This window comes from Myotis brandtii, unplaced genomic scaffold, assembly GCF_000412655.1.
Source record: "Myotis brandtii unplaced genomic scaffold, ASM41265v1 scaffold440, whole genome shotgun sequence".
Classification (NCBI taxonomy): domain Eukaryota; kingdom Metazoa; phylum Chordata; class Mammalia; order Chiroptera; family Vespertilionidae; genus Myotis; species Myotis brandtii.
The window spans coordinates 4,895,020-4,911,858 of NW_005366834.1; the positions used below are offsets into that span (position 1 = coordinate 4,895,020).

The following is a 16,839-nucleotide window of genomic DNA, read 5'->3' on the forward strand; positions in this document are numbered from 1 at the left end:
ATCATTGATGTTTCTATCTCTCTCTCCCTCTCCCTTCTCTCAAATCAATAAAAATGTATTTTTAAAAATATTTTTTTTCTGTTCCTTTGTTATGGGGTGGGGCCACAACATTAGTAACAAAGAAACAGAATTTCTGGAGGATGAGGCCCAGAAATCAGGATTTTAAAAAGATTCCTAGGTGAGACTAATGTGCAGCCAAGGTTGAGAACCACTGACCTATATTGTGCAAAACAGTTGTTAAAACCTAGTTGAGGAAAATTCAATGTAGTCAAGCTGTTTTTGATGAAACTTGATTTAACCTTGCCAACATAAAAGAGTAATTCAGCTAATTCTGTCCTTCCAATAGTCATATATATAGAAGGAAAAATATGTTAAGTTCAGTCAAAATAATATTTTATTGTTTTATACTCATTAAGATTCGATACATTGCTTTTTGTCTCACTTTTCCTTTTTATAAAATAAAAATTTTCAGTCCTGATTGCTAGATTTTAGTATACAATGCAAGGAATGAAGACTGAATAGAGAGCAACTAATTGTAGTCCATGGCACTTTCTTCGTTACGTTGGGCAAGGATGAGTTTGTGACATCCAGCTCTTCTTTATAACTATCATTATCTTGACTTGCCAAACCTTTCTACTGAACACCATGTGTTCAACTACCCATCAGTCTTTTCACATTGATAGCTTGTAAGCTCATAAAAGTAAATATAATCATGAATTAACACTTTTCACTGATCTTTATCTTATACTTCTAATCTTGTAAAGGGGCACCCTACTGACCCAAGTCCTTAAGCCAAATGACTGACTGCCATTTGAATATCTCCTTTTCCCCCATACCCCACTTTCAATCAGTGTTCTTGCCCTTAAAAAGGTACTCCAACATGCCTCACATATCCTTTTCTTCATTTCATATCTTCTGTTAAGTGTATATATGTGGCTGTCACATGTCACATTATGATATCACTGGATCCAATTCATTTTGTAGACTTTTAAGGTGATATCATACTTGATTTAGCAACTGCATTTGTCAACCAAATCAGCTTCTCTTACTTAAAATACCTTTCCAGGATTTTTTTTTTCTTTCTCAACAATCACTGGTTATGTGTTGCTTCCACCTTTTCTTCCAAATTCGCTGGCATGTGGCTGTGTTCACAGTGATTGAGCCTTTTGCACAAATTATTCATTTGCTAATATCATCAAGCTGAAAGGTTTTAAATATTGTCTTAGTGATAACCACATTTATCTTCCTACTCTGAACTGCTCCTCTAAACACCAACATACCAGTACTGTATGCCACCTGAACATCTCTGCCTGGGTGTCTAGTATGCATATCACAGAGGATGTTCAAAATCAAATTTCTGTAATCCAACCACCTCCCCAAAAACAGTCCTCACAGGGTACTGTATGCCACCTGAACATCCTGCCTGGGTGTCTAGTATGCATATCACAGAGCATGTTCAAAATCAAATTGCTGTAATCCAACCACCTCCCCAAAAACAGTCCTCACAGTCTTCTCGATCCCAGCCCCAAAACTTTGGTCCATACTCTATTTCTGTTTTTCTTTCACAGCTCATACCTATTCCATCAGCAAGTACTACCTTCAAGACATACCCAGTGTTTGACCACATCTGCTCATTTCCATTTTAACTAACTTTATGTTAATTATCTCTTAAGCTATCTCCTTAATTCCTCCCTGTTCCACATAGTTTGTTCCCAAAACAGCAGCCAACACAGCCATGTTAAATTATATCAGATCATGTCACTCCTTTGCTCAAAAGCATAGCAATGGCTTCCTGTCCCATTTGTGGCTAAAGTAAAAAGCATTACAATACCTTAATGTACATGCTGTAAGTGATCTGGCCCAGCATGTCATTCTGGTATCATCTCCTCTTCTTGTTCTTTTTGTTTCAGAGATGCTGACCTCACAGATTTTTCTCAAAGAAGCTAGAAAGCATCCACATTAGAACACTTGTACTTGCTATTCTCTTGTTCTCTCTTTTTTTCTGGAACTTTTTTCCTCACCTCTTTCAAGTCTATTTATCCCTAGCAGTCAGTGTCATGTTCATAAATATTTAACATGCATAAATATGTATGCCTGTTTATAAGTACAGCGGTGGGCACAAGTGGGTTTACAGTTGTCAGTATGCAAAACGGAGATTATTTTTGTACAGTATTATTATTTACTAATTAGTTGCCATATGAACAACTGTAGACCTACTTTTGCCACAGTGTATATATTGTTATTGTACATTTTACTGATATAAGATATGTAACACCCAATTTATAAATAATTATGATTTCCTCTTTATTGTAAAGTCCACATAGTATTGATTCTTACAGAATGCTTGCATTGATGTGTGCCAAACTCTTGCATCCACATGCAAACTATTGTTACAATTCAATGAATATTAACAAAATCCTATTGCAAATAAGTGCTTGATTACTATCTTAATCAGCAAAGTCGTTGTTGGGGTCATTGATGAACATGTTTAGTTCTGAATGGTGTGTCTGTTGATATTTTTGTTTACATTAACATAAATAAAAGAGTTTATACAAACTTCACTTTTTTATCAACTCTATTAGTATGAGCCACTTTTTTTCTGCTAAGTTGAACAATAGTTTTTATTAGTTACAATAGTATTCTTCAACTTTTTTTATTATTCCCAATGTAATGGCTTATTTCCTTTTAATATGCTTTATTTATGCCTTCTCCTTTACTTTTGCAAGTGTAGAAAATAAAAAAATAGTAAATTAAGCCTCGATTTAGTATCATTTGCTGATTTGCACAATAAAAATACCCCCAATGTCAATGATTTTTAAGTGACAAGTTAACACAAGTGACACCACCAAACATGGAGTTGGAAAGAATGAGCAATAGTATTCTACAAAATTTTATAGAATGCACTGGAGGCCCGGTGCATGGGTTCATGCACTGGTGAGGTCCCTCAGCGTGGCCTGCGGGGATCAGTGGACCTCTGCACCACTGTAGCCTGGCCTTACCCACCAGCTTCTGGGGCTCCAGCCTGCTGTTCACATTGATCTTGCACAGCATGAAGTAGTGCATCAAGCAACAGGCAGCCGGGGAGGAGCCCGAGCCTGGGCTGGGCGCCAAGCTGCTCCCACTCATCCCAGTCCCACTGCTTGGGCGTGCAGGGGGAGGGTTCGCAGGAGAGGCTCCTGTGACCTCAGCTGCGCTTGCCAGCCCTCAGCCAGGTGTCAGGAGCCCCTGTGTCAACTAAGCGGCACCCCCACTGTGGGAGCGCACTGACCACGAGGGGGCAGCTCCTGCGTTGAGCGTCTGCCCCCTGGTGGTCAGTGCACATCATAGCTACTGTCCAGTTATCTATTGTCTGGTCGTCCAGTCCCTTAGGCTTTTATATATATAGATTCTATAATTTTTTTAGGATGCATTACACCATTCTATTATATTTCCACCATGAGGTAAAATAGACATAAATAGCAACAAGAACATGAACAATAGTAAAATATATTAATTCAATTAGAAAGTGATGATTTTCCAGTATTTATCATTTTATTACTATGATGTTGACTTTTACATTTGTATACTTTAAATTTTAACAACGGCCATATTTACAAACCAGCTCTCCAAGTTTTTGAAATTTTAACAATCAACTCTTTTGAATTGTACTAGGTAACTCTAGCACCCCACTATTCTAATCCTAGTTCAAACTATTAGCCCACACCAAATATTCATTTCCCCCCAGCAATTAACACCACCTAATAAGCTATATATAATGTAGATATTTTTGTGCTTGTCCCCCACCCCTAATTTGCTCTCGGCTGACTTCCATGTATAAGACACCCATAGCCTAACCAATTTGGCTCAGTGGATAAAGCGTCGGCCTGTGGACTTAAGGGTTCCAGGTTCAATTCCGGTCAAGGGCATGTACCTTGGTTGAAGGCACGTCCCCAGTGGGGAGTGTGCAGGAGGCAGCTGATTGATGTTTCTCTCTCATTGATGTTTCTGACTCTCTATCCCCCTCCCTTCCTCTCTGTAAAAAATCAATAAAATATATTTTAAAAAAAGACACCCATAAATTTTCCAGTCTAAAGATTTTAGAAAAAAATAGCGTCTTATACACGGAAAATTACTGTAGTTGTCTGAACAACAAATGTTTCAAATGTTTTTGAGATATATAAATTTTCTCTAAAGATTTTAGAAAAAAAATAGCGTCTTATACATGGAAAATTACTGTAGTCCTCTCAACAACAAATGTTTCAATTTTTTTGAGATATTTATATTAAGTACCCTTTCTTAAATAATAATTTTGACTTTTTATAAAAACCTATATAACCTAGGCTGGATGGCTCAGTCATTTGAGCATCGTCCTATATGTTGAAAGGTTGTGGGTTTAATTCCCAATTGGGGTACTTACAGGAGGCAATTAATCAATCTCTCTCTCTCTATCTCTCTCTCTCTCTCTCCCTTCCCCTTTCTCAACTTCTCAGTAAAATTGTATGCTTGAGTGAGAATTATAAAAACTTACATAAAGATGTTTAACCTTTTTAAATTCATTTTAACCATCATACATAAAACTATAGAGAAAAAAATAAATTACATAAAAAATAAAAAGCAGAATAATGAAAAAAAACATGGCAATGTTAAAACAAGGCATAATATGTCTATATGATTAACTTAATATTTATTATTTGTTTCTGCATTTTGAGTCCATGAATTTTTTATAAACTACATGAACAGCTATTTGGGGAAAATAATACTTTAGTTCTAGATTTATAGATTTCATTATTATTTTCCAAGAAAATACATTTCTACTTAAATGGAATATTTCTGCAAACACTCACTATTTGATAAAAATATTTTATTTGCTATTTTAAAGATGAAATTATATTATGAATTCTCTTGATCAAAAAGATCAATTACAATCTTGTTACTTTCCATAGAGTACAAATTTCCAGATGATGAGAATCTTAATATTTCATTATTTACAGAAGTTGTATTCCATGTGTTCATTATACATCAATTTTATGGAAGTCAGTTTCATATTTCTTCTTTTCTTTATCCTCCAAATACTATTTTTTACCTGGACTCATAGAATATGTTTACATGTGCCATAGATGAAATATATGAGGTATATGTTTCTGTATATATAAGTGTATATGTATTTCAGTTCTGGAGAGAAGGATAGGGTAGAAGACAAAAAGAGAGAGAGGGAAGAGGTGTTAGAGAGAGAAACATAGAAAGCCAACCATCAAGCATTAGGAATAAATGTGTGTTTGTGTCCATATATGGGTATGTATGTGTTTACATGTATATTTTGAATTGAAATGCCATTACAGTGTAGCAAGCTACCCCAAAACTTGAAACTTTCAAAACAACTGTGGTTTTGGAAGTGAAGAAATTGAGCAGGGATTATCTGGGCAATTTCTTGATTCATATGGCATTGACTTGGTTACTTGCTAGCATTCAGATGATACTTGGATTTCTGTAGAGGTTCAAAGATGAGTCCACTCAATATACCTGGTTTGTCAGTGGAAAGAGCTATGGAACTGGGCTCAGATAGGTCCCAGGCCTGTTCCATCTCAGGGCCTCTCTAGAGAGCAGAGTAGCTTAACTATTTACATGTGGACTCTAGAGAGAAGAGTAGCTTGACTGCTTACATGAAAGCTCAGGGCTTATGTAGATCAAAGTAGAAGCTTCTAGTTCTCCTAAGTCCAGGGCAGAAATTGCCATAATTTCACTTCCACTGCACTGTATTGGCCAAAACAGGCATAGGCCAGCCCAGACTTGTGGTATGAGTATTCAGTTTCTTGAATAAGTCAGACCAAAAACTGCTAATGGCCACTTGGAGCAAGATGGATATTTAGTTCTTTGGGTTTTTGCTCTTTCTTCTGTTGTACAAAAGACTGAATCCTCAGTTTTTAGTCAAATCTCTCAGTTAGCCCAGGCTATTCACCACCTTTCTGACATCTTATTGATCATAATTAGAACTGTGATTCCAATGCTATTCGAACCCAACCTGACAAAGAGAACCAGGATCATGTCTGAAACCACATTGTCAAAATGTAGACATCCTTCCAAAATCTATTTCAGGCTCAGTTGCAGTATTTTCCTCAATTCCTTCACAAGGAATCAGAAACTCAGAGGGTAGTGATGTATGGAATGAATACTGCTCTATGGTACCTATCTCTCCTTGGGCAATTTTCCTTAACCTTTCTGTACTTGCAATCTCTCTTTGATAAAAACAAAAAGTAGGGTAATATGAATAACTTTCATAGGCAGTTGATGTCAGGATTTAGTGTGATAATCAAAATAAAGCATTCTTCATAATCTATAATAATAAAAGCATAATAATGCTAATTAGACCAGACCTCCTTCCAGAAGTCCTTCCAGACGAAAGTTGCGAGGAAAGCCCAGGTCCCAAGTGGATCTGAAATCGGCAGAGCCCGGCTGACCCAGTGGCTTAGGCAGGCTGGGCGATGCGCTGGGCTGGGCTCAGGCTGGGGTCCCTCCCCTCCCGCTGGGGGGCCCTAGCCCTAGAGGTATTCACCTCGGTGATGACAGGCAGTGGACACTCAGAGGTGGTGTTTCTGCATAGGGCCTCATACACACACCTGCCCTGCCTGCCACAAGGCCAAAGGAAAGCCCAGATCCCGAGTGCCAGAGGGAAGCTGGTGCCAGCAGCTGGGGGACGGAAGGCCTACTCCTGCACGAATTTCATGCATTGGGCTTCTGGTGCTTAATAAATACTTAATAACGGGCAGCACTTCCATTATCATCATCATCATCACTATTGGAATTTACTCCAAGATAAGGCTTTTTCAAAATTTATAGTTGATATTTCTCCATATAGTGCTGCCTCAGTACATACTTGCTGAATAGAATAGGTATGCTAAAAGTCTGAAATTCTGTGGAATATTTGGCCTTCACAAATGCCCTGGAAGCCCTGTGTTTTTATTGGTATGATTATTAAGGATTCTAATAACTGATCTTTTGAAAGTATAGATCCCATTAAAACACTAACAACAGATATAAAAATAAATGAAATGAAAAAAGAGAAAAAAGAGAAATGAAACTTTCTAAGTCAGACGAATCTTTACTGACGCATCAACACAACTACATTCTCCTTGAATATGTCTGATTTATGTCCCAAATCTATAAAGAAGATAATTCTTACTTTCATGATGATGATGTTCCTATCTAAAATGCCACTGTGGCATTTGGATTTTTTATCAGGCAGACCTGGGTTACATTTCTGGTTTTGCAGATTTATGATCTGGGGAGAGTTACTTAAACTTTGAGTTTGCCTTCCCATGAAATTCATTGGAAAAAATATATATGAGATATATACCTGAAGTCACATTACATATTCAAAACATGTGAATCTCCTTTCTTTTCTGCTCAGTAGAAATAAAAATGCTTCAATATAAATTCTAATCATAGGAAGAGAAAATTATAAATAAGAAAAAATTGAATCTACTTACTAAAGCATAAAAATGTCTGCCGCATGAATCTATGATTATTAATTCTATGAGTCATAACTTGAAGCTAAATATGTTGAATTGCTTGCTTTGTTTGTTTTCAAATTCCGGGGTGCCAGTGTCATATAATACTAGAGGCCTAGTGCACGAATTTGTGCATGGGGTTGCAGGGGGGAGGGACAGTGAGAGGCTGGCCTGCAGGCCCTGATCACAATCTGTGCCAGCTGGTGCAGGGGAGGTTGGCTGTGTTGAGCGTCTGCCCCCTGGTGGTCAGTGTGACTCATAGTGACCAGTCATTCCAGTCATTCGGTCATAATGGTTGCTTAGGCTTTTTTATATATTCTGTGTTTTTATTTAAAATAAAATGTACAGAAAAATCTAAATACAAATCTGAAGTTATTCCATTACCCACTGGAAATTTAGAGTCTGGAATATGCTGAATATGACTGTAGAAACAACCATGGCTTTGCTCAGCTTCATCCAGTACCAACTGACAGGTAGTGAAGTTTAGTCAGTATTGGCTGTCCACAAGGACAGCAAGACAACTATTCAAACCTTCTGTCACCTGAGGAACAAAACAAATATTTAGAGAGTGTTTTAACACTTTCTGAGAACCTGATCTTTACTGTTCTCCTACGATCATTTTCCAATGATATCATTTTGTCCATGCAGTCATGCACATCCCAGATGCACACCTTTACTAATGTCAGATCCAATTTGCATGGATACCATGCTTGTTCATCATCCTTCCATATTTTGTAAGCATACCATTCTCCCATAAAGTACTCTTTGTTCATGCTTGTCCATTTTGATAACAATGGGTTATCAAAAGTCTGAAGTCTGGGTTTTGTTTGCCATTTAAGAAATGATATTTTTTGTATTATTTAACTTTCCAGATTTGCATATCAATTTCTTTATCAGTAAACACTCAAATCGTAACATTCTAATGTCATAAGCTCTGCCCTGTAAGTCATAAAAATATTCAGCATACATTAAATTGGTGATGAATGAAAAAAGAGATTTCTGGAACTGTGTTGCCGATGGATACATAGAGATTCAATGTCTAAATCATTTTGCTTTCATTGTAAACAAGAACTTATGGAAGCCACATGATCTTTATAATCATTATGAAATTTCAGAATGTATACTGAGCAAACATACCATATAATATATTAAATGTTAAACTAAATAGCAAGTGAATAGCTAACACAAAGAATCTCCCAGGTTCCTAACTCACCACAGTGAGGCAGCTGGGAATATGAATTATTAGTGACAAGATAAGTGTCATCATGTAGAAAATGGTTAGTGGAACTTAAATATGAATTATTAGTGACAAGATGATAAGTGTCATCATGTAGAAAATGGTTAGTGGAACTTATGAACATTATTAAACCTCTCAGAATTCATATTAATTTAAACAAAAAGATCCTTCAATGATATATGAGCACCTTAAGGCCAGATATCATGTGTTCTCAATTCTAGATTGATATATCAAATTTGACCATTCATGAGATTGGGGAAAGGAGCTTGTCCCCAGTACTGATGCTCAGGCCCACTCCCCCAGGTTCGGATCAGTAGGTCTGAGGTGACATTCTTGAAGTTGCATGATAATTGACATTTCACATGATTTTGTTATCAAGTGGCCCTCATGCCCCATTAGAAAAACATTGGAAGACCAGCACATTTTAACAGACATTACATAATAACATATTAGACATTGAGTGAATGAACAGTTAGGCAAATAAGGAAGTAAAATAAGCACTTGAGCTAAAGTGCATATTATAGTTTAGACATTGAAGAAATCTTACCAGTTTCTTTTATGAATGTGCACATGTACCTTGGAGATTTCTGTAGGAATTTGAATGTGCATTCTTATTCATTTGTTCTAGCCTTTTAGGGATTTTATTTTGCAGTCTTCTGTGGCAATATCTAATGAACTGAATTTTTACATTTCAATCTTAAATCCTTTTTAGTGAGTAAAAATGCAAGAAAACATTTTGGAGAATCTATTGCTGTATATGAATCTCATCATTCAGGGAACATACACATATGGCAGACCTGTGAGTTGGATTCAACAAGCAATGTTTATATCCACAGATGAGTTTTCAATGTTATGAACTTGTATTCAGCAGAGAGTAATTCCGTTACAAGCCCCTACATATCAAGGTGATTGGGAAGCAGTAGTCAATAGGTAATTTGCAGGCAGTGGGGCACCTGCAATCATTTACCAGGAAAGTAATAAGAAACAAAACAACATAATACAATGGTAATCACATCCTGTTGATTCAACCCAGCATCACAGGAGAATAAAAGGCAACAATTCCCGTTAACAATTTGGAAGTAAACATTGCTAGTGAAGCATGTCCTGCAAACATTCACAATATGCCATTACCAGTTACCCAACATGTATTGTAAATAGAAGAGTTTTCTTTGTTTCAAACAAATGAGCAATGCAATAATTTATGGTAATTACTTTAGCGGCTTCATATAATATGTTTTTATTTTTTAATTAATTTATTTTATTTATTTCAGAGCGGAAAGGAGAGAGAGAGAGAGAGGGAGAAATATCAAAGAGGAGAGAGAATCACCAGAGAGCTGTCTTTCACATGCCCCCCCCACTGGGGATCGAGTATGAAACCAGGGATGTGCCCAGATCAGGAATCCAATTGTGACCTCCTGACACGCAACTATTGAGCCACAGCTGCTTCATATTTTTTCTTTACAAATTTACTTAATGAAAAGGCCATGTTTATGTCCTTATTAGGTTTATTTGGAAGATAAAAGTAAAGTAGATTACAATACTGTGTACATGGATGTATGGCAGAAAAACCCAAACAGACAAATAAGACTTCATTTCTTACTTGCATTGTGTAAATATAGTTTAATCTGGTACATGAGTTTAGGCTTCACAGTTTTGAAAATATGTAATACCATTGCACATTATTTTTGTCTATGTGTGTGTGTTTCCATACATATATGCACTTTTTGGCATGACATGATGGAGATTAAAAGTAAACAAAAGTATAAATACATACTGGTAAAATTTCATCTTTCTAACTATAGCTTCTTAAAGTATGATCTTGACCCTCTTGCATTACAACCAGCTGTGGTATTTGTTATAGATGTTGGGGGAAGTCAACAAGACCAGTTTATCCTCCAGCTGGACTGGAGCAATATGGGGCTCCTCACCCAACCTCTGCCTTTGGAATATTACTTATGCGTATGGTTCCCATGACAGGAGCTGTTTTCAAGGACACAGTTTTGAGAAGCAATGTGTGGCTGAGGTGGTGTATGCGACTGAATCCAGGTCACTATATGAACTCTTAAGATTTTAGCATGTGGGTTTGGAGCTCTACTAGTCTTTGGTCACCCGATGGAGAAAAGATAATATTTCAATAAATTGTGCTGAAACAAATAAACATCCACATGCAAAAACATGACACCCTTAAATCACATTACACCCTTAAAAAGGTAACTCAAAATGAATCACAGGCCTAAATATAAAATGCAAAAATATAAAACTCCTAAAAGGTAACATAGGAGATAGTCCCCATGACTTTGAGTTTAGCAATGGCTTCTTAGATACAACTCAAAAATCATGGTCCATGAAAGAAATAATTGAAAAGCTGAACTTCAAAAAAACTTAAAAACTTCTGCATTGTGAAAGACACTGCATCGTCAAGAGGATAAGAAGACAAGCCATAACCTGGGAGGGAATATTTGGAAAATAGATGTTTGATAAAGGACTGTTCTAAAATATACAAAGAACTATTAAAACTCCATAAAAAAATCCAATTAAAAAGGGGCATCAATCCTGTATCAGATATATCATTAGTGAATATATTCTACCAGTCAGTAAGTTGCTTTTGTTTTGTTGAAGTTTTCCTTCAATGTACTGAAGCTTTTAGATTGATATATTCCCATTTGTTTATTTTTTCTTTTGTTTCCCTTGCTCAAGGGGACGTGTCCACAAAGATGTTAGTCAGACTAATGTCAGATAGTTTACTTTGTCTATTTTCTTCCAGTTTTATGATTTGAGGATTTACATTTTAGTCCTTAAAGCATTTTTTAAATATTTTATGAGTGGTACAGTTTTTATTTTTTTTGCATGTATCTATCCTTCACTTTGTAATGATCAATGTTTTACTTATATATTTATAGTATACAGAATATTACTTTAATTATTTCATTGTAAAGCATTTTCCTGGACAATAATCTTATACTTCTTCCCACCAGAGGTAAGTCCCTCTTATGATGTATTCTTTTTAGAATAGCATCTTTATTTTGTTTCAAATAGTAGAACATATATATTTATTTTATAAAATATATTAATTCTTACCTCATCCCCTCTGCATCAACTCAATCCTTTCTTATATAATTATTACATGTTATAATACATTGTTCTTTTTAATAAGAATGCTTGAGGCTTTTTTATATGCATGAGTTAGATGAATCACTTATTATCATATAATTATAATTTTTGATAAGAATAATTTTCATTTCATATTTAGCTTCAGGAAAGTTTTTATGAACTTCTCAATTATATATTCACAAATTTTGAAATTTGTGGGATCTCTTTTTCTGGTGCCCAAGGCTCTCCTCTCAAAGTCATTACACATCCAGTAAATCAATTCAGTAAGAAATTCCAGAAGTTCGGTGTTTTTTATTCAAAACAACCGATTGACTATTCGTTCCATTTTTAAAAGACTATTTTTTGCTTGAATATACAATTAATTTTCTCTCATTATATCAAGATATTGTTTGCAAACGAGTTCAACACTATAGTTAGCAGTTATTATAATTGGCATCATGCTGTGAATTGCACTGCTAACTAATCAAGTGTGTGATTGAAGCCATTGGTGTCATTCTCAAAAGTGGCATGATCCAGATATTTTTTTTAATAAAAGTAAAAAGGTGGTTGTTAAATGTAGACAAACGTTTTGGGGTAACAACTATATTTATATTATATATTTTCATCCACATAAAGCATATATACATATAGATTTAGATATTTATTTATAAGATAGACCATCTACATGAGGACACTTTTTCTTATTTTATGACTTAATAGTATTTGGGTAAACTTGGCTCTCTCGAAAATGTGTTTAATTTTTAAATGTAGGCCTCTCTTAACAAGGCTATCTAATTTGTGCATATCTGTGTGTTTACTTACACATAATTAGAAATGGATATATAATCTTTTTAATCTCTGTTGGATTCAAGTATTAATTCATGATAAAGTCCATTAAATGTCTCCTTTGTCCCTATAAAAATAAAAAAATGTGATTATTTGACTCAGTCTCATAACTTTATTTTGCATATATACTTAGATCTAGTTCTTATTGTTTTTATTTCTTGCCAAAAATAGTGAGTTTCTTAATCTTGGTATATGTTAAAATGTTTCCCACCTATCATCTTCATTCAAGTATCCACACTTCCCCAACATTTTCCTTCATCCAACTTTGACATCACTGTCAAGAAACTATGTAAATTCTCTGCAAAGAGGAAAAGTAACCTCAGATCATCTCAACTGAGAAGCACAAGTTGAGAAACCAGAAGAACGAACAAGCTCAGGTTGCAATCTGCCCTCCAGGGAATGCCGAGATGGGCATCTTACATTTCCCATGGATAGGATGGTTTGGGATGTGTGCTTGTCATAAATGTTTTAATTGGACAGTTTAGTAACATTGATAAGGTACGCTTAGCCTCAGAAGCCTGGCTTTTCTTTCAAACATATTTCATTAAAAATACATTTCTTAAAACAGAAAAAAAGGATAAATATTTCTATGTCATTTCTCATTTATTGACTAACCCATTCTGGGCTTTAAAATATGTGTTACAGGAGTTATTAGAACTGCCTTACATAACATGGACAGAGAAGCCAGAGAGCACTACTCAGTGGTCATTCAAGCCAAAGACATGGCTGGGCAAGTCGGAGGGCTTTCAGGATCGACAACGGTCAACATCACCCTGACCGACGTCAACGACAACCCCCCACGGTTTCCTCAGAGTATGTACCTGTTTCTTCTTATTTGAATGTAATACTATTCATTTATATAAAGCAGATGAAATACTTCCTTCTATAGTGGCATGTTACTGTCATCATAAATGGAATGTTTTATTTTTGTGCCATATGATCTCCCGTCTATACACAAGACTAAAGATTTCATTCTACCTATTGTCTCCTGAACCTGGTAGATAATTGTCACTGTGTTAAAGGTGTGTGTTTCAGTTGGTATTGCAGTGAAACACTTAAAATGATGTAATCATACTGGGTGATGATATCCTGCATTGGCTAAAGTATTTATGGGTTACCAAGGTATTCATAGAGATATTCAAAATATTCTTTGATATGGGCATTCTGAGGCAAAATAATTGCATGGGAAGCTTTTTTACTAAAACTTAAAAGAAAATCCTTCATATTAGGAATGAATCCTCTTCACATACACACACACACACACACACACACACACAACACACACACACACACACACACACCATACAACAATCCAACATCAGGGTGCAATTAATATAATAAGGTAGGATTTTGGAGTAGAATATGAGTCTTGAGAATGGAGAGCATAAACTAGCAGGCAATTCAGGGAGAAGTATCAGTTCTGTGTGCTTGAAAGGAAGTGATATTTATGATATCAGAAGGGACAATAAATAATTATATTTGAATATTTTTGATGTGGCAGAACTGTAGATGACATTTTATAGAATGATTTTTAATTATAAAAGTTCTGTAAGGGATCTTTCCCTTATGTTCTTCTTCCACATGATGTTTCAAAACTGTAATAAAATAGACAATGTGGTATGTCAGTAATGACTCTTCACAAGTTAGTGCTAAATTCCTTCCCCAACTTTATCTCTTTTTTTTAAAAAAAATATTTTTTATTGATTTTAGAGAGAGAGGAAGGGAGAGGGAGAGAGGGATAAATATTGATGTGACTTAGAAACATCTATCAGTTGCCTCCTGTACCCCAACTGGTACTGAACTTGCAACCTGGACAAGTGTCCTGACCAGGAATCAAACTGGTGACCAACCAACTGAGCAACACAGGCCAGGGCTCCCCAGCTTTATCTCTTAATGTTGGTCTCAGTACACCTCAGCCTCAGCCAGGTGGAATACTGATCATTCCTAAAACATAGTCATACTTTGCATACCCTTAATTCAACTCAGAATTCTCCACACTCACATTTCTTTGTTTAAAAGCCCTGCAGAACTAACCCTGTTGCAGAATCAGCAGAGTTTATATTCTTAATTTCCTATTACATAGCACTTTCCCATGTCCTTTCATGTTATCTTTATTTCTATAGGTGCATATCTCCCCACCTAGTATGCATCTAAGTAAGAATAATGCTTGAATTGTCTTTGTAAACTTAAGTGTTCAGGTCAGTGCCCAGCCCTTGAAAAATGATTACTACTGAGTGACTGGGTCAAATTTAAATACTCTGTCAAACTACCATTGTTAGAATATATACAACTCAAGGTCACAGTTAGACAAAACCACTTTAAAATATTGGTTCTAGAGTTAAGATTATGTGACCTGGTTCACTGGCCTTTGCCCTGTGAAGAAAGTATGTCTGAAAGAAAATTATAAATCATAGATAGGGTTATATTACATTAAATATAAAATATAATTAAATTTAAATCATTTTACAAAGTACAGTGTACTTTTATATTTAGTTTATCATTTAGTCCATGCAATATGCATATACACATACATCACTTTCACACAAGTGCTATTATTTCACAGGATTAGAAAACTGAATTTCAAATATTTTTAAAAGATAATGAGTAATAATGCTAAACTCAACTAAATACAACATTTAATATAATTCACAATTCTAACTTGTATACCTTATTTTCAGGCAGATTATACCATGACTATTGTTAAGATGTGTATTAATATCATAGATTTTAATCAAGAGAAAAATCCAGAGTGGAAATGGCTGGGGGAGGGGGTCAAGTGGGGAAAAGGAGACATATCTAAAACTTTAGACAATAACGAAATAAAAAAATAAAATAAAATAAATCCAGTTCTACACAATAGGGCATTAAGATGTATATTAATATCATAGATTTTAATCAAGAGAAAAATCCGGGGTGGAAATGGCTGGGGGAGGGGGTCAAGCAAGGGAAAAGGAGACATATGTAAAACTTTAGACAATAAATATAGCATCTCCATTTCTCTCTATAATCTTTTTTTTAAATTTGCAAGTCCATTAAAATTGATTTTAGAATTCAACAGAAAAATTGTAATAGTGATGAATATAGAATAGCATCTCCATTTCTCTCTCTTCCTTTTTCTCTCTATAATATATATTTTTAAATTTACAAGTCCATTAAAATTGATTTTAGAATTCAACAGAAAAATTGTAATAGTGATGAATATAGAAAACTATTTATGGGCTTATGATAGATTAATAACAGTTTTGTTGTTGGAAGCACCCATTTATGGTGAAAACAATAATTTTACCTGACAAGGAGACAATAAATGTGTACTCTCTGAGTGAACTCATTATATGTAATGGGATCTACCTGTCCTTAGTAACAGCCTGTGCAGAATGACTGACAGATGTCACCCCTGCCACACTGCAAGATGCACTTAGTTTGAAACAGAGCCAGTACCTACGCTGACTTGTTTAAAAGATATTTTGTTTTGCACTCATGTTGCTCGAACATACTGCTGCTTTCAGAATGATTTAGTGTCACCCTGACAAGAGTAGCTTGCAGTAAACTATTTTTTATTTACCCATTGCATTAAACTCATCAAATGGCTGCTTACATATGGGAAACTTTGTAAACTCTTGGGAGAAAGAAATGATGTATATGAGGACTGATATTCATGAAGCACCACAAAACACAAATCCATTTATATTTCAACCTATATAAAGATCACATCCAGTTACCAAATGGAGCCAATGGTCTCATTGTTTCTCTTAAGACATGATATTTTTAGTTCTCCTAACTTCCTTCTCTCTTTTCCTATCTGAGAGAGCCGTCTTTCTTACACCATTATGTGATCAGTTCTAGTATAAACATCCAGCATACAGAACTGCAAAAATATTACCTTACTGTGTTCTTATTCTTTATCTTTCATTTGCTGACCTATCATGGCCTGAGAAGGTGAGTCAGCTTGTTATATCTTATATTAATTTAAAGCTAGCTCTGTATTTTATTTTTTTGTTAATTCTCACCCAAGGATATTTTTTTCCATTTATTTTCAAAGAGAGAATGTAGGGGAGTGGTGGAGCTGGAGAGAGAGAGAGAGAGAGAGAGAGAGAGAGAGAGAGGAGAGAGATGAGAAAGATACATTGATTGCATTGATTGGTTGCCTCCTGCATGCATCCCTACCAGGGTCAGGATCCAACC

The 16,839-nt window shown here is 35.4% G+C and overlaps 1 protein-coding gene across 7 annotated transcripts in view; it reads left to right on the top strand.

The window, feature by feature from the left end:
- CDH18 (cadherin 18, type 2) overlaps positions 1–16,839 on the top strand; it is a 686,463-nt gene that overhangs the window by 582,013 nt on the left and 87,611 nt on the right. For all 7 annotated transcript variants that reach the window (XM_014546326.1, XM_005874484.2, XM_014546327.1 and 4 more), the window contains one exon: positions 13,303–13,470. In XM_014546326.1, coding sequence (XP_014401812.1) covers positions 13,303–13,470 — 168 coding nt within the window. The remainder of the gene's footprint in view (positions 1–13,302; positions 13,471–16,839) is intronic.